The sequence below is a fragment of the Gorilla gorilla genome, chromosome 12, assembly GCF_029281585.2.
Source record: "Gorilla gorilla gorilla isolate KB3781 chromosome 12, NHGRI_mGorGor1-v2.1_pri, whole genome shotgun sequence".
NCBI classification, from domain to species: domain Eukaryota; kingdom Metazoa; phylum Chordata; class Mammalia; order Primates; family Hominidae; genus Gorilla; species Gorilla gorilla.
In genome coordinates this window covers 114,852,124-114,870,254 of record NC_073236.2, presented here as the reverse complement: position 1 = coordinate 114,870,254, position 18,131 = coordinate 114,852,124, and the positions used below count along the sequence as shown (strand labels likewise).

The window sequence follows — 18,131 nt, the reverse complement described above, 5'->3', positions numbered from 1 at the left end:
CCCCCGCCCCCTGTGCGCAGCAGGGCCCAACAACCCGAGCGGAGGCGGCCGCGGCGGCCCGGCGCTGAATGGGCTGGCGGCGCCCGGCTCCGTCCTGCCCGCGGCCGGCCCCCGCGTCTGCTCCCTCCCCGCCCGGGCCCCCGTCGGCCGCCGCCAGTCCCCGCCCCGACTGTGAATGAAAGGCGGGCGCCGCCGAGGGCTGGCTGGGAACGCCGCAGCGAAGCCGGCCTCCCGGGAGGCGCGCGCCCCGCCGAGATGTACGGTAAGGAGGGCTCCGCGCCCGGGCCCGGGCCCGCGGGGGCGACTCCGCAAACTTCCCCGGCGCGGACCATTGTCCCCCTGCACGGCCCCGGCACGGGGCCAGGCCGCTGACCTGGTGCCCGGCGGGGCTGTTGCGGTCGCTGTGTGCGCGCGCGTCTGCGCTGCGAGGACAAAGATGCCTCGGGCCGGGGACCCTGGGGTCCTCTCCAGGCCCGGCGCGTGCCGGTGCCGGGCGGTGGTCCTTCGGGGGGCGGAGGCTCAGGGGAAAGCGGGTCTCCCGGAGCCGAGCAGACCGGGAGTGCTGGAGGAGGTGGTCGTGTGGCAGCATTTGCGGAATTAACAAAAGCGGTTTGTGCCTGGGAGTTTTCTGTGGGAAGCCGGTCCAGGGCTGAGGGAGACGCCCGCGGCCGGTCGTCTGCGCGGCTCGGAGAAGGCGGGAGGCGGCGCCGGCGGCGCAGAGGCCCGGGGAGCAGCCAGTGGCCGAGTCTCGTCTCGCCCGCCTGAATGGACTCGGCCTCTGCCTGCCCCTGCCGCCCCGCGGGATCCAGGTTCACCAACTTCCAGATTTTCCCTCCGCAGTGATGAAGGGAGGAGACGCTGCTGAGAGGGTGCAGCACAGCCCTGACCTCTCCCCGCCTCCACCGCCATCCCCTCTACTGCCGTGCAACAGTTAGCCAGACCCTCACGATGCACGGCTCTGCTTGATCATTTGCTAGAACTCCCTCTGGTTTTGCAGACAGTGTGGGTGAAGAAGAGAGAGCGCGTTGGGTCCCACATTGCAGCTCTGATGAATGGAGCACTGGAGACCTAGACCAGTCTAGGAATGGACTGCATTCCTGAGCCTGCAGCCCACCAAGGGCTGTGCGTGTGTGTGTGATCCCGGTAGACATAAGTCCATGAAAACCCAGGTCTCTGGCAGCTCTTCTAGTGCCAGCAAAATAATTGGAGCTGTGCTCACCTCCCACCCCCACTGCAAGGTAGGGGCTCAGGCTGCACTTGAGGGGTCAGTGTTTGGAGAAGAGTGCGTTCCCAATTTAACCCATCACTGAGGCTGCTCGGCTGCTCAGCTGCCTCGCTCCGCGAACAGACTGTGAGTCACAAAGTTTGTTAGAGGCAGAGGAAGCTGAGAGCCTGGTGGAAAGGCTCAGCAATTGGTGGGCCCCCCTGCTGAGAGAGAGAGAGAGAGAGAGAGAGAGACTGACTCAACTTTTTCATCGGTCTCCTTTCCTGCCCAGTTGCTCAGAAATACGTTTGCATTTCTGATCCAGGGTGAGACATCAGCAGGTCCCCTCAGCAAGTACCATTTCTCTTGGACCAAGTGGGAGGAGGGGGAGGTTGGCCTGAGAGGCTGTGCTGCTGACCACTGGGGACTCTGGGGAAAGGTAAAAAGGCGGTTATGCTTTATAAGCCAGAGGTTGTGATATGTATGTATATATATACGAGTATGTGTGTATTTTTTTACTCTCTCCGTTTTCCCCCTCTTCTTTTCTGCAGAGGTAGCAGCCTGAAGCTGCAGATCATTTGACAAAAGCATGTGACTGCAGGGGCATCTGCAGTGGGGAAGGAGTTAGGACAGGCTCATCAGAATGGGTCAGAATTAGGAACTGGGTTCTGCTGGGCTGCCTCATTGCATTTAGTCCAAGATAATTTGGTCGTTTACCCGAGATATCTGAAGGTGGGGGTCCCAGGCTGCCTCTGTTGTATGAAGCAAGACAAGGAAGAGCTGGATAGTCAGAAAGGTGAACTGGGGAATCAAAGCATCTGGGTGCTACTTTCAGACACATCTCAGGTTTTCATTTCTCTTTTATAATATATTTTTATTTCCCCAGATGCAAACAGAGATGGTATTTACCCTGAATGATTCATAGAAAGATTGTAATGGAGGAATCCTCTGGGCAGTTGCCTGCAGCAAAGGAAAGTCACACCAAGCTTGGGTGGGAAATTACTACTGAGTTGCTGGGTGCAGAGTCTGATCTTAGGAGGTGTGGGAGGGAGCCCACTCCCCCTGGTGAGGACTCAACTGCTTGGATTTTCGTATATTCCTGACTTTCATGAAAAGAAAGGGTTCATGTGATATTTAAAATCATTTTCTCACCAGAAGTCAATAGAGTGATGAAAAAAAGTGAGTAAGGAGGTTTGGGGGCAGGGAGCATAGAATTATAGACTTCTTATAATTGCAATTTTCCTCTTGTTTTACAAGTTATTTTTCCAGAGTGACACAGTTAGATGGAACAGGGCAGAATGAAAATAGGGGCCTCCTGGCACTGTGCTTCTCCCCCTCCCACCTCCTGACCTCCCCTGTGTGTCCTATAAAGGCTCATTAGAAAAATACCACCAGGGGTTTTATTAACATGATGGGCAGAGAGGCCCCCCTATGGAGCCGAAAGTCACCTAAGAGCTTTAGGTAAAGGTGTACCTTGTCCACCCACCTTGGTGACTTGTGCCACTATAAATTTGTCTTCCCATCTGTCCAGCTCTGGAGGATCTCCGTTTCCCATCCCTCCCCCTCCTCACCCTGCCTCTGCCCTCCACAGCTCAGCCTTCTTCCTTCTGCTTATGGGAGGCTGGGAACCCCATGTCTTTGCTGGACACAGTACTATCTAGGATAGAAGGAATCCTTGTTCTGGGGTCATCCCATCTGAATCCAGGAGCCCTTTCATGGCTGGGTGACCTTAGGCAAGTGGGATTGTCACTCAGAATTAAATCCCTGTATACAAAAGTGAAACACATGTCTGTCTACCTTCCAGGTCAGTTGTGAGCATCACAAGAGGTTCCGAGCTCCAGAAACTAGTTGCTCAAGAGCCTGTCCTCTTTGGGCCCCCTTGGACCTGTTCCCTCCTCTCCTCTCTGCCAACTCGGGCACAGCCTGTTTGTATCACCTGCCACCCCCGCTTACACAGGCACATCACCTCGACTATGCCAGTGCCAAGCCGCTGAGCCACTTCCCTTTCTCAGACTCACCCAGCTGTCTCCTCACCACTCAGTCATTCCTAAACCCATCAGTTTCTGGAAATGGCTCTCTAAAAGGACACAGTGACTGCCCACAGTTTTGTGTGGGAATCCTATGAAGGCAGACTGACAAGGAACATGAAAAAATGAAAGCATTTTTACTGGGGTGGGAAGATCATTAGCAAATTCTATGCAAAAATGGATTCCCATGAGCTTTTCTTTTTGTTAGCATTATACAGCTAAGGCTGGGCACGGTGGCTAAGGCTGGGCACGGTGGCTCACGCCTGTTATCCCAGCACTTTAGGAGGCTGAGGCGGGCAGATCACCTGAGGTCAGGAGGTCAAGACCAGCCTGGCCAACATGGCAAAACCCCGTCTCTACCAAAAGTACAGAAATTAGCTGGGCGTGGTGGCAGGTACCTGTAATCCCAGTTACTCGGGAGACTGAGGCAGGAGAATCACTTGAACCCGGGAGGCGGAGGTTGCAGTGAGTTGAGATTGGCGCCACTGCACTCCAGCCTGGGAGACAAGAGCGAGACTCCATCTCAAAAAAAAAAAAAAAAAATTATACAGCTAAGAGTTTCCCTGTTGCTCTCATCTGGGCTGGAGCATCCCGTTTCCCTGCTGAGGTGAAACAGAGCTCTGAGAAATGCCACCCTCTGAATTAGGGCAGCCAGCTAGGAGGGACGTTTGGAAAGGATTTCCCCAACCACAGTCTGTGCACCCCGATCCCACTAACACCAAAGCTGCCCTAATTCTTCCTCACCTCTGAGTGCTGCCTCACCCTCAGCAAATGCCTCTCTTCCCGCTTAGTGGTTGAGAATGCTGACTGTAAATAGCGACAGTGAACAACTTTTTGAAAATGTGCTTGGGCTGGGCACAGTGGCTCATGCCTGTAATCCCAGCACTTTGGGAGGCCAGGGTGGGTGGATCACCTGAGGTCAGGAATTTGAGACCAGCCTGGCCAACATGGTGAAACCCCGTCTCTACTAAAAACACAAAATTAGCCAGGCATGGTGGCGTGCACCTGTAATCCCAGCTAATGGGGAGGCTGAGGCAGGAGAATTGCTTGAACCTGGGAGGCGGAGGTTGCAGTGATCAGAGATAGCATCACTGCACTCCAGCCTGGGTGACAAAGCAAGACTCCATCTCAAAACAAAACAAAAAACCACACCGAAAATGTGCTTGACGGAATCCTATTTGGTGAGTGAGACTGTTGCCAAAAGGTTGGAGAAACTGCAGGGCAAGGCAGGCTCCCCCTGAAGTACAAAGTCTTACCTCTGCAGAAATCTCCATAGATGCCCTGCTCCTCCTCAGGGCGATCCCACAGCACATGTGCGCATGTGCACACACATAAACCAGCCTCCTCCCCCAGATCCTGAGGTTTCTGCAGCCCCATGATGCCAGGTATGGCCTATGCATGTGGGAGCTGTGTGCCCTTCCCCCTCCCACCCACCACTCCAACTCCTTTATTCCCCTTGAGAAGGGGGCCAGGTGAGCCTGTTTTCTCTCTTGCTGCTCACGGTTCAGTGAATACAAGTTGGTCACAGTTTTTTTCTTGTATATAAATAAAAATAAAAAGGTAATATTATATTACAGAAAAATCTGGAAAAGAGTGGAGAAAAAAATCATCCACAGTTCTACCCATTTAAAGCAACCTTCTATCTATGACATCAATTACTGCTCTGGTTTTGTGTTCACCTCCTTCAGCCCTTTCCTTGCTATTTCTTTTTGATCCTGGCTTCAAGGAGCACCAAGAACCCCACAGCTTGGGTCTGAACCCTAGCTCCGACCCTCGGGTAATCTTGAACCTGAGCATTTCTGAGCCTCTTTCCTGCCTCTGGAAAGATGACAGCAGTGTTTATCTCATGGCAGAGATGAATTAGGATAAGAGAGCTGCCCCCACTTTCCCTTCCCCTTTTCTTAACTCTCTTTTCTCTGTTTCTTAATTTTTTTTATTTTTTAATTATTTATTTATTTTGAGACAGTCTCACTCTGTTGCCCAGGCTGGAGTGCAGTGGCGTGGTCTTGACTCACTGCAACCTCCACCTCCCAGGTTCAAGCAGTTCTCATGTCTCAGCCTCCCGAGTAGCTGGGATTACAGGCGTGTGCCACCACACCTGGCTAATTTTTGTATTTTTAGTAGAGATGGGGTTTCACCACATTGGCCAGGCTAGTCTCAAACTCCTGACCTCACACTGATACGCTCACCTTGGCCTCCCAAAGTGCTGGGATTACAGGTGTGAGCTACCATGCCTGGCCCTTAATTTTTCTTTTAAAGGCAAAAATAAAACAAATAAAAATTTATGTCCCATAAGATTAAGAACAGTACTGTGATACCGTTCCTTCTATCAAACAAAGGAAAAATATAAAAAATCATCTAATCCCTCTAGAAAATCTAGAAAATACAGTAAACTATTAACAATATAACATTTACTGCTCTAATATCTTTCTTTCCATGTGTTTGTTTAGACGGTTGGAACCTTTTATTTATTTTAGAGACAGGATCTCACTCTCCCCCAGGCTGGAGTGCAGTGACACTATCATGGCTTACTGTAGCCTCAACCTCCTGAGCTTAAGTGATCCTCCTGCTTCAGCCTCCTGAGTAGCTGGGACTACAGGCATGTGCAACCATGCCCAGCTAATTTTTTTGTTTTTTGTAGGATGGGTTCCCGCTATATTGCCTAGGCTGGTCTTGATCTCCTGGCCTTAAGTGATTCTCCCACCTCAGCCTCCCAAAGTGCTGGGATTATAGGCATGAACTACCACAGCTGGCCTGGAATCATTCATTTTATATCCTTTTTTTTTTAAAATTAGCACTAGAATATAAGCATGCCCCACAAGTTAGTAAACTCCTTGGCTATCATTTTTAATGTCTATGTAACGGTGCACTGAAAGGATGTATAATTTTCTTTCTGTACATTTAGGGGTGTTTCTGAATTACAGCCCCTGGAGAAGTACTTGGTACTCAAAGCTTTCTGTGAACTTCGGAATTTTTCCCTAGACTGTAGCCCTTCAAATGGATTGGTCAAGGTATATAAACATTTTAAGACTTGTGGGTGGCAAGCCACCCAGGTGCTGAGGGCACGAGGTGTTCCAGTATAATACAATATATAAAATAACAAGAGTTACACTAGATATAGATCATAGGTATGATTATATATGAGTATCATTACTCATTAGTTTGTAGCAATTACTCTCTATTCCAATATTATAATAATCCTTGCTCTACAATCATAACCTAGGAAAAGCCAGGCATTTGGGGCCACTGCCAGTCTCCACATCTTGGTGGTAGTGGTCCCCCGGGCCCAGCTGTCTTTTCTTTTATCTCTGTCTTGTGTCTTTATTTCTACAATCTCTTGTCTCCACACATGGGGAGAAAAACCCACTGACCCTGTGGGGCTGCTCCCTACGAAGACTAGTTACATATTGTCCAATTGTTTTCAGTTTGTATCCGTTGTACTCCTACTAGCAGAATTTTTCCCTGGACTGTAGCCCTTCAAATGGATTGGTCAAGGTATATAAACATTTTAAGACTAGTTACATATTGTTCAATTGCTTTCAGTTTGTATCCATTATACTCCTACTAGCAGTTATAAAATCACCTATCTCCCTATACTCTCGAGAGCGTTCAATATTAAGATTTTTCCCCTAGTACTTGCTAATTTGATAGAAAATGTACATCACTTTAACTTACATTCTGTATTATTAGTGAAACACTTCTTTGTCTTCTAACTATTTGCGTGTTAGTAAATCGTCATGGGAGTATGAGTTATTAACTACTTGCCTGTCTTTTGCTGTCTGCTCTGTGTTTGGAAGGGATGTAGACTAGGGATATAAGCTATCAAGTATTTATGGAGTAGCAGCTATGTATGATACTACAGAGGCCATCATGAGGGATAGAAGAATATATAAAAGTAGTTTCTGTCAAGAACATTAGAATTTAACTGGGAAAACAAGTTATAAAACATGCAAACAATTAAATGATATAAAGTTCAGTAAAGTTGCACTGTTTTGCAAGGTGGAATGGAGTTACTCATCAGATGTTCAACCAGCAATATCTTGAAGTGGAAGAGACCAGTGCGAGGTGGAGTCATCTGGGCAGGCTTCAGAAACAACAGCCCTTTCTCCTCTACCGAGGGGCAGAGAAGGGAGGCAGGTGTGGCTGGTGGAGGCACCAACGTGAGGAAGTGTGCGTGGAGGTGGGGATGGGGAAGACCTGTCCAGCGAGAGTCAGGGGGAGCTGCCTGGGTTTGAGCAGAGTTTAAGTGGAGAATTATGTGATAGATAAGGAGATAGGCTGGTTGCGGTGGCTCAAGCCTGCAATCTCAGCACTTTGGAAGGCCGAGGTGGGTGGATCACCTGAGGTCAGGAGTTCGAGTCCAGCCTAACCAACATTGTGAAACGACATTTCTACTAAAAAAAAAAAAAAAAAAAAAAAAAAAAAAAGAAAATTAGCCAGGGGTGGTGGCGCATGCCTATAATCCCAGCTGCTTGGGAGGCTGAGGTAGGAGAATCACGTCAACCCTGGAGGTGGAGGTTGCTGTGAGCGGAGATCGTGCCATTGCACTCCAGCCTGGGCAACAAGAGTGAAACTCCATCTGAAAAAAAAAAAAAATAGATAAGGAGATAATGTCAAGATAAGGAGTTTTCACTCATTCCTATGAGCAGTGGGAGCCATTGATGGTTTGAAACTGTCAAAGGACTGATTTGCTCAAGTGATGTGAAGTGAAATCAAGCTGAGGGCAGCTGTGCAGGGTGGTGGGAGGTGATGTGAAAATGAAGAGAAGCAGAGGAGGAGACAGTTGTTGCAGCCACAGGTGTGGCCTAAGGAGCAAGAAAGCTTTGGACCACAAGTTTCTGTGCATATGCAAAGGATGATGTTGGCTCCTTTTTAAAAAAAGCTCTGTGTGGGGGTGCAGGGGTAAGGGTGAGGATAAGGTGAATTGAAACTTAAAAAAATTTTTTTCCATGGTACATAAAATGGGGGTTATATAAGCAGTTATTTTTAAAAAGTTGATTTTAAAATAGAAAATAAATTACCTAGAGCTATACATTCTAAAGAAGATTTGAGGCATATGTTTTACACACACACATGACAATACATAAAGAGATCAAAGCAAAGAAAATCTTAGACACAAAAAAGCCAGGAATAAAGTTATTTCAGAGAAAAAAATGCATATAAGCAGGCCATGTTGCAAATTCCATTTTGAGCTTACTGTAGGCCACAATTAAGAGGGGGGAAAGTCATTTACAAGATTCATTAGCATTGTAAAATTAATGAGATTGCCTAGGACGAATACAGCTTTTGTGGGATGCTAAGATTTGAGAGGAATTCATCCTAGAAGAGGAGACACTTCCTAAACCTTGGTCTAAATTAGATATTTCTTTTCAAAATATAGTCACTTTAATCTGCTCTTTATCTGTTTGCGTGGTATTAAGATTGGTCCAAATGCGAGTTTGTGGAGAGGTTGAGTGACTGATTCCCCTCGGTGAAATTGCCACTGGCCCTGCTCTCAGCTGCCTCCTGGTTTGCTTGCGGAGGCTCCAGCCCCTTTGCAGTTGTGGATATGATTTCTCTTTTTTTTCTTCTGTTTTTTGAGACCAAGTCTCACTCTGTTGCCCAGGCTGGAGTGCAGTGGCATGATCTCAGCTCACTGCAACCTCTACCTCCTGGGTTCAAGCGATTCTCATACCTCAGCCTCCCGAGTAGCTAGGACTACAGGCGTGAGCCACCATGTCTGGCTAATTTTTTTGTATTTTTAGTAGAGATGGGGGTTTCACCCTGTTGGCCAGGCGGGTCTCGACCTCCTGACCTCAGGTCATCCACCTGCCTCAGCCTCCCAAAGTGCTGGGATTACAGGCGTGAGCCACCACGCCCAGCCTGATTTCTCTTTTGATGGATGATGTGATCTTCTGAGATCTTTCACTGAAAAACTGTTCTTGCTTTCACCATCTCAGGAGGCCATCTGGTCACACTCCTTTGCGTACCATATTTTAATTCACCGCATGGCCATTCATCACTAATATTTCTCTTGTTTGTTTCCCCCAGTAAACTGTAAGCTCCATGAAAGCAGAGAACACATTTCTCTTTTGTGTGTGTGTGTGTGTTTTTTTTTTTCAGACACAGCCTTGCTGTGTCGCCCAGGCTGGAGCGCAGTGGCGCAGTCTCAGCTCACTGCAACCTCCGCTTCCCGGGTTCAAGTGATTCTCCTGCCTCAGCTTCCCGAGTAGCTGGGTTTGCAGGCGTGCACCACCACTCCTGCCTGGCTAGTTTTTGTATTTTTAGTGGAGACAGGGTTTCACCATGTTGGCCAGGCTGATCTCGATCTCCTGACCTCAGGTGATCCGCCCACCTCGGCCTCCCAAAGTGCTGGGATTGGCTGGGTTCAGTGGCTGACTCCTGTAATCCCAGCCCTTTGGGAGGCTGAGGTGGGTGGATCACCTGAGGTCAGGAGTTCAGGACCAACCTGGCCAAAATGGTGAAACCCAGTCTCCACTAAAAATACAAAAATTAGCCAAGCATGGTGGCACATGCCTGTAATCCCAGCTACTCAGGAGGCTGAGGCAGGAGAATCACCTGAACCCGGGAGGCGGAGGTTGCAGTGAGCCAAGATCACACCATTGGGCTCCAGCCTGGGCAACAAGAGTGAAACTTAGTCTCAAAAAATACAAATAAATAAATAAATAAATAAATAAAGTGCTAGGGTTACAGGCATGAGCCACTGCGCCTGGCAGAGAACACATTTCTCTTGTTCTCTACTGCATCTTTAGGGCACAGAACACTGCCCGGTCCTCAAAAACCATGTTGAATGAATGCATTCTGAGGCATCATCTTTTTCATTCGCTTCTTTGTAATTTCTTACTCACTCTGTATATTTCAGCCTCAGGTGGGTTCTGATTAACAACACAGTTACTGTTAATGTGGCTTCCATTAATTGGGCACCACTATGTGCCAGGCAGAATTCTTGTTTTTTTTTTTTTTTGAGACGGAGTCTCGCTCTGTCGCCCAGGCTGGAGTGCAGTGGCGCGATCTCTGCTCACCACAACCTCTGCCTCCTGGGTTCAAGCGATTCTCCTGCCTCAGCCTCCTGAGTAGCTGGGATTAACAGGTGTGTGCCACCATGCCCGGCTAATGTTTTTGTATTTTTAGTCAAGACGGGGTTTAACCATGTTGGTCAGGCTGATCTTGAACTCCTGACCTTGTGATCTGCCCGCCTTGGCCTCCCAAAGTGCTGGGATTACAGGCATGAGCCACTTTGCCCAGCCTGTGCCAGGCAGAATTCTAAGCACTTTTTTTATGGGGATAAATTTGTCTGTACTAAGCAGTTTTTATGTCTTATATAATCTTCCCCCAACTCCATGATGAAGGATTAGTATTCCCATTTTAGAAATGAGAAAACTGAGGCATTGAGAGGTTTAATAACTTCTCCATGGCCACCCAGTTATGTGAAAAGTCTGGGATTTGAACCTCAGCATTCCAGCTCCAGAGTGTGGACTCAGCCTCCTATCACACTGTCCCTAGAACATTCTGAATAGTCCAGAGAATACAGGTCTTTCCTTTGTGGAGCTCACTGTATTTCAGACTCATGTGTTATTAATAATTTGGGAAGGGCAAGAGAATGTAAGAGGCAGGGCTGAAGGTCCCAGGCCAGTCAACAGCGAGGCTGGGAGTTCTCACTTCTGGATCACTTCTCTCACTTCTCACTCTTGGCACCTTTCCCAGCTCCCTTAGCTTTGCTTTGTCGAAGAGAAAGAAAGGCCCCAGGAAGAGCTTTGGGGACCACAATGAGAATAGGTCCTGAGAGACAGGCCAGAGAGTAGGCTGAGGAGGGTGGAAGACAGTACAAGCACTGACAATGGCCTGGAAAGAAAGCATGGGCATGCCTTTCAGAGACAGGCAGACTGCAGAGTGGGGTGTTACCACCAAGGCTGGGCCACACACACACCTGGATGGGCAGTGTTCTTAGAGATTGGTTCCATGGTCAGTCAGTGCTTGGCCTGGAGAAGAGCAGAAACCAGGAACCTGGCATTGCGGGAGAGCTTCTGCTCTTCTGATGGTTTGGGTGTGAATTAAAACTCATTCCCTGGCCAGGCACGGTGGCTCACGCCTGCAATCCAAGCACTTTGGGAGGCTGAGGTGGGCAGATCATGAGGTCAAGAGATTGAGACCATCCTGGCCAACATGGTGAATGAAACCCCATCTCTACTAAAAATACAAAAATTGGCTGGGCATGGTGGCATGTGCCTGTAGTCCCAGCTACTCAGGAGGCTGAGGCAGGAGAATCGCTTGAATCCGGGAGGCAGAGGTTGCAGTGAGCCAAGATCGCACCACTGCATTCCAGCCTGGGCGACAGAGCGAGACTCCGTCAAACAAACAAACAAAACCAAAAAACACACAAACAAAAAATTCCTTCCCTACATCTTCAGGTCTAAGCAGCAATTGGTGCTTCTAAGAGGTGGACCTGGGACCGGGCTGTGTGGTGCAGGCCCAGTCCTGCGCAGATCCCTTATCCCTAGACAGCAAAGCTGTGCAGTCCATGGGTTAGGCTGGAATTGATGGACACGTGGTGGTCCAAGTCCCAGATGACCGTCTTCCAGCCAGAGGGCCCTGGACATTTGGTTCATCTTTCCCTGAGCTCATTCCTCCCCCTGGAGAAGTGGGATAATTAGTCTGCCCCACTCGTGAGGATGTATGAGGGGGGTCAAATGAGATAATGTCTATGTACACGGACTTATATTGCAGGACACTGTACCTGTGAAAGGTGATATTATTACCATGCAAGTAATTTTTTTTTTTTTTTGGAGATGGAGTCTCCCTCTGTCACTCAGGCTGGAGTACAGTGGCATGATCTCGCCTCACTGCAACTTCTGCCTCCCAGGTTCAAGCGATTCTCCTGCCCCAGCCTCCCAAGTAGCTGGGATTACAGGCAGCTGCCACCACTCCCGGCTAATTTTTTGTATTTTTAGTAGAGACGGGGTTTTGCCACGTAGGTTGGCCTTGAACGCCTGATCTCAGGTGATCCGCCTGCCGAAGTGTTGGGATTACAGGCATGAGCTACCGCACCTGACCCATGCAAGTAATTTTTATGGATGCTTCTGAAATATAGCCATACCCTTTCCAGAAAGTGACAATCCCTGCATACAAGGATGAGTGTGTCATATATAGGCTGTATTTGTTAATAAAAATCCTTAGAAGGGTCTGGTTAGTAAGAACATAGAAACAGGGCTCCTGCAATACTGAGGAGCCTGCCTCGGTGCTGTCTGTCCACCCTGAGAGGGGACAACCATGAACTGATCACCGTGATCAGTTCTAGAGGACAGGACTTCCTTGTCCTCTAGAGGGCTGCCCACAGGTCAGCAATCCATGACTGTGTCCCTCTCATCTCTGCACTGGAAAGATAAGAACATCTCTTAAGCCACAAAGAGGACAGAGGTGACATCTTTATCTAAATCCTTATGCAATTCTAAATTCGTATGCATGACTAAAATTTTGCAATGTTTATTCCATGCCATTCTATTCATTATCTCAATTCAGGAGAACTCTTTGGAGGTGGATGTCATCATCATTTCTGTGGTTGGGTGAGAATGCCGAGATTCAGGAGTTCAATAACTTACCCAATGTCATGCAGCTGGTTCAAGTCTGTTCACTCCATTGCCTCCTAAGCAAGCATTCACAGAGCTTCATGTGACATTAAAACACCACTTTGTGCCTGATGGCAATTGCACGTGTCTTATGCCAAACAGCAAATTTCACTATTAAAGAACTCCAAATTGAATATTTTCATAGATTTTACATAGTTAACTTGGGGCCTTACATCTAGGACTTGGGTTATACGAGTCCCTCACTGGGGACCCATAGGGACTTTTAAGCTTGGTACTCTATAGTATGTCCTTTATCCTGACCGAGAGGTTTGTCTATAAATCTGAGAATTAGGATTCCTGGATTTAAACGCTAACTGTCTTATTACCGTGCAGAAGGACCCAGATAAACTCAAGCATTCAGAAGCCAGGAGTCTTGAATCTTAGCTTGGCAGAGCTCCCATCCCACCCTTGTCGTAGCTATTCATAAAGACTTCTTTCCATATCCCCACTTTCTTTTTAGCTGGAGAAAAAGAAATACTGTTTGTACATTGCATGAACAATAATCCCTAAATTACGAGAACATTTATAAAGACCTTGCCTGAAGATCTTGTAGAAAGGAACGACTTACAATGAAGGGATGCATTCCTAGCACCTTATAGCTGCTCACAGCTTGTGCAGGAGGGATGCTTCTAGAGCAGAAGCATACAGGGTGGATGCTGGGAAAATCTGGAGCTCTGCAGCCTCCCTCCAGGTCTCCTCTACTGTATCTTAGAGTTTACTGTTGTCGTTTATTTCTTGACACAACAGATCTGTGAACCTCTTGAGGACACTATCTTAATCAGCTTTGTTTTTCTAGCATCTAACCGGGAACTTTGGTATGTAGTAGTAAGAGTCCAAATGTTTGCATCTGACTATAAAATAATGATACATATCATCCATTCATCTACACCTACATAGCAGCCGGTGTTTCCAGGTATCAGTGAGCATGGGCTAGGAATTTCTCTAAGGTCAGAGAGAGTCCTGTAGTGACAGCAATAATATTTTGTCATCTCAGCGTGTCTTTTCATGGATTTTTGTTCCAAATAAATAAAGAATATATTAGAATACAGCCATTTGATTTTTTCCTCCACACTTGGAGGCGTTAGTTGTAGACACAGCCCTTTGGCCTTCCTGCTGAAACGGTTAAGGCCGTTAGAAGGACTTCTCATGTATTTCCTCCTTGGTTTGTGGCACTCAGGATAAATGTCACAGTCTTCTTTTGAAAGGAAGGTCATTTAATGGTATAATTATGGATAAGTCTATTTTGATTTCCATTCATATTACTTGTGCTTTTTTTTTTTTTTTTTTTAACAAAACAAGAATGATGAAAAGGCCCTTTGAGGCAAAGGCAATAAATGTCTGTATCTCGTTGCCTGGAAGCAGCCAGCTGGAATGTTCCTGATAAACCACTAAGCAGCCTTGTGCACCTTCAGCTTGTGTGCAGTAGCAGGTCTTCAGGTCACATACAGACAAAGCAGAAGAGGGAAAAACAGCAGGGTCTTCCCATTGCTGTCATCCAGCTCCTAAAAGTGTCTGATCCTACAGGCAGGCCTGGGCCCAGCAGCTGGCAAATACAGTAAGCACGTCTGTCCATCCGAAAGCTTTTCCACAGGGCTGCTCAAAACGTTCTCCTCTCCCCCAGACAGCACTCTCAGAGAGCAGGCTGAGTGTTCTGGAGAGGCGTGGGTGGCACTGGGAGGCACCAGCACTGTCCTTCTATTTTAAAATCAAGGACATTTCTGGACAAGGGGGAGAGTTGGCCATTAGAGCTGATTGCTGTGTAAATTTGGGCAAGATTCTTAACTCTCTCAGCTTCAGTTTCACCATCCGTAAACTGGGAGAGCTGGAATGAATGGGCTGGAAGGGTTTTCCAGCTCTTCTATCCTGCAGCTGAGGCACCCGGGGCTGGTGGTGCAGCCAGAGTAGGAGTTTTCAGAAGATCCCAGAGGGAATGTAGGTGCTGCCATCTCAGGTTCTTTATGTAACCTGGCTATGCGTAAATTTCCTCATTGGTAAGACAGGGATAATTCTCCCTTTGTGAATTCAGTGTCTGTTGTAGAGGTCCTGTCTAATGGCATGACCCCCACTGGGGTAGGGGTAGGTAGGAGCCATGTCCCTTTCAAGTGCTGGTGCTACAATTCTTGCTTTGCATGCATTCTAGTTTCACAAAACTTCTGCATGCTGGGTATGCCTTTGCCTGCTTCCTCTGCCATTTTCAGATAAGTTAAATGCCTTATGCAAGTCACCCAGCTCGTTAAGTGGCATGGGTAACAACAACAAAAAAAACCAGGTCTGTTTTATTCCAACGTTATTCTCTTATATCCCACATAGATTCTTATTGAAAATACCATTATCAGGCTGAGCACGGTGGCTCACGCCTGTAATCCCAACACTTTGGGAGGCTGAGGCAGGTGGATCACCTGAGGTCGGGAGTTCAAGACCAGCCTGACCAACATGGAGAAACCCCATCTCTACCAAAAATCCAAAAACTAGCTGGGCACGGTGGCACATGCCTGTAATCCCAGCTACTTGGGAGGCTGAGGCAGGAGAATTGCTTGAACCTGGGAGGCGGAGGTTGTAGTGAGCTGAGATTGCACCATTATTGCACTCCATCCTGAGCAACAAGAGCAAAACTCCGTCAAAAAAAAAAAAGACCATTATCAATTGAGCTACAGTAAAATTAAAAACTTTCGTGCATCAAATGATGCTTTTCAACAGTGAAAAGGCAACCTACAGAATGGGAGAAAATATTTACAAATAATATCCTGGATAATAGGTTAACCTCCAGAATGTATAAAGAGCACCTATAACTCAACAAAAACAAGCAACTTTGATTAAAAATGGGCAAAGGATTTGACTATACATTTCTTCAAAAAAGATATGTAGCTGGCATGGTGACATGTGCCTGTAGTCCCAGCTACTCCAGATGCTGAGGCGGAATGATCACTGGAGCCCAGGAGTTCTGGGCTGTAGTTCACTATGCCAGTCTGGTGTCTGCATTAAGTTTGGCATCAATATGGTAACCTCCAGAGAGCAGGGGACCACCAGGTTACCTAAGGAGGAGTGAGCCAGCCCAGGTTGAAAACAGAACAGGCCAAAACTCTCATGCTGATTAGTAGTGAGATTGAGCCTGTGAATAGCCACTGCACTCTAGCCTGGGCAACATCGTGAGACCCCATCTCTTTTAAAAAAGAAGTGGCCAAGAAGCATATGAAAAGATGCTCAACATCACTCATCATTAGGGAAATAGGAATCAAAACCACAGTGAAATACTACTTCACACCCGTTAGGATGGCTATTATCAAAAAAAGCAGAAAATAAGCAAGTGTTGGCCAGGCGCGGTGGCTCATGCCTGTAATCCCAGCACTTTGAGAGGCCAAGGGAGACAGATCACCTGAGGTCAGGAGTTTGAGACCAGCCTGGCCAACATGATAAAACCTCATCTCTTCTAAAAATATAAAAATTAGCCAGGCATCGTGGCGAGTGCCTGTAGTTCCAGCTACTCAGGAGGGTGAGGCATGATAATTGCTTGAACCCTGGAGGGGGAGCTTGCAGTGAGCCGAGATCACGCCACTGCACTCCAGCCTAGGAGACAGAGTGAGACTCTGTCTCCCTGCTCCCCCCACCCAAAAAAAAATAACCAAGTGTTGGTGAGGTTGTGGAGAAACTGGAACCATCATTGTGTACGGCTAGTGGGAAAAAATGGTGCAGCCACTATGGGAAAACAGTATGGTGACTCCTCAAAGAGTGAAAAATAGAATTACCATATGATCCAGCAATCCCACTAATAGACATAAACCCCAAAGAAATGAATGCAAAGACTTAAGACATCTGTACACCCATGTTCACAGCAGCATTATTCACAATGGCCTAACCATAGAAGCAGCCTAAGTGTCCATCGACAGACAAACGGATAAACAAAATGCAACATCTGTGTATGATAGAATATTATTCAGTGTTGATTTTTTTTTTTTTTTTTGAGATGGAGTCTCGCTCTGTCTCCCAGGCTGGAGTGCAATGGCGCAATCTTGGCTCACTGCAGCCTCCGCCTCCTGGGGCCAAGCCATTCTCTTGCCTCAGCCTCCCGAGTAGGTGGGATTACAAGCATGCTAATAAGAGATGGGGTTTCACCATGTTGGTCAGGCTGGTCTCGATTTCCTGACCTCAGGTGATCCACCTGCCTGGGTTTCCCAAAGTGCTGGGATTACAGGCATGAACCACCACACCCGGCCAATATTCAGTCTTAAAAAAGAAGAAAATCTTGACACATAGTACAACGTGGATGAACCTTGAGGATATTATGGTAATGGAAATAAGCCAGTCACACAAGGACAAGTAGTATATGATTCCAGTAGTATGAGGAAGCTACAGTAGTCAAATTCATAGAGACAGAAAGTAGAATAGAGGTTACCAGGGACTGGGCGGGGTGGAGATTGGGGAATTGTTGTTACTGGGTAGAGTTTCAGTTTTGCAAGGTGAAAAGAATTTTGGAGATAGATGATGGTGATGGTTGCACAACAGTGTGAATGGACTTCGTGCTGCTGAACTGCATTTAAAAATGGCTAAAATGCCGGGCGTGGTGGCACATTCCTGTAATCCCAGCTACTTGGGAGGCCGAGGCAGGAGAATCGCTTGAACCCAGGAGGCAGAGGTTGTGGTGAGCCAAGATCACCACGTCGTTGCACTCCAACCTGGACAACAAGAGCGAAACTCTGTCTCAAAAAATAAAATAAAATAAAATAAAATGGGCCAGGTGCAGTGGCTTAGGCCTGTAATCTAATCCCAGCACTTTGGGAGGCTGAGATGGGCGGATCACGAGGTCAGGAATTCGAGACCAGCCTGGCCAACATGGTGAAACCCCATCTCTACTAAAAATACAAAAATTAGCCAGGTGTGGTGGCGCAGCCTGTAGTCCCAGCTACTTGGGAGGCTGAGGCAGGAGAATCACTTGAACCTGGGAGGCGGAGGTTGCAGTGAGCTGAGATCGCGCCATTGCACTCCAGCCTGGGTGACAGAGCGAGACTCCGTCTCAAAAAAAAAAAAAAAAAAAAAAAAAGAAAAGGCTAAAATGGCAAATTGAATATTATATATATTTTACCATAATTTTTTTAAAAAGTTTTCATACACATGTTATCAGAGTTGATCATACCCTCTGCCAATAGCATGAATCAGACCACGTTGATGGCTTTGTGTTAGTCACCTTATTGATCGGGGGTGTCTATAAAAGGAGACTTAGAAACTGGCATCTTCATATTCTTTGGATCTCTGGAAAACTCTTCCAACTCAAATTAAGAATAT

The 18,131-nt window shown here is 47.4% G+C and overlaps 1 protein-coding gene across 3 annotated transcripts in view; it reads left to right on the top strand.

Moving 5' to 3' along the window:
- Positions 1 to 9: 9 nt before the first annotated feature.
- EFR3B (EFR3 homolog B) overlaps positions 10 to 18,131 on the top strand; it is a 115,392-nt gene continuing 97,270 nt past the window's right edge. The window contains exon 1 of one of the 3 annotated variants that reach the window (XM_019021314.4): positions 10 to 262. In XM_019021314.4, the coding sequence (XP_018876859.1) occupies positions 256 to 262 (7 nt within the window). In that variant the 5' untranslated portion in view covers positions 10 to 255. The remainder of the gene's footprint in view (positions 263 to 18,131) is intronic. The other 2 variants (XM_004028935.5, XM_055377562.2) reach the window with 2 other exon arrangements.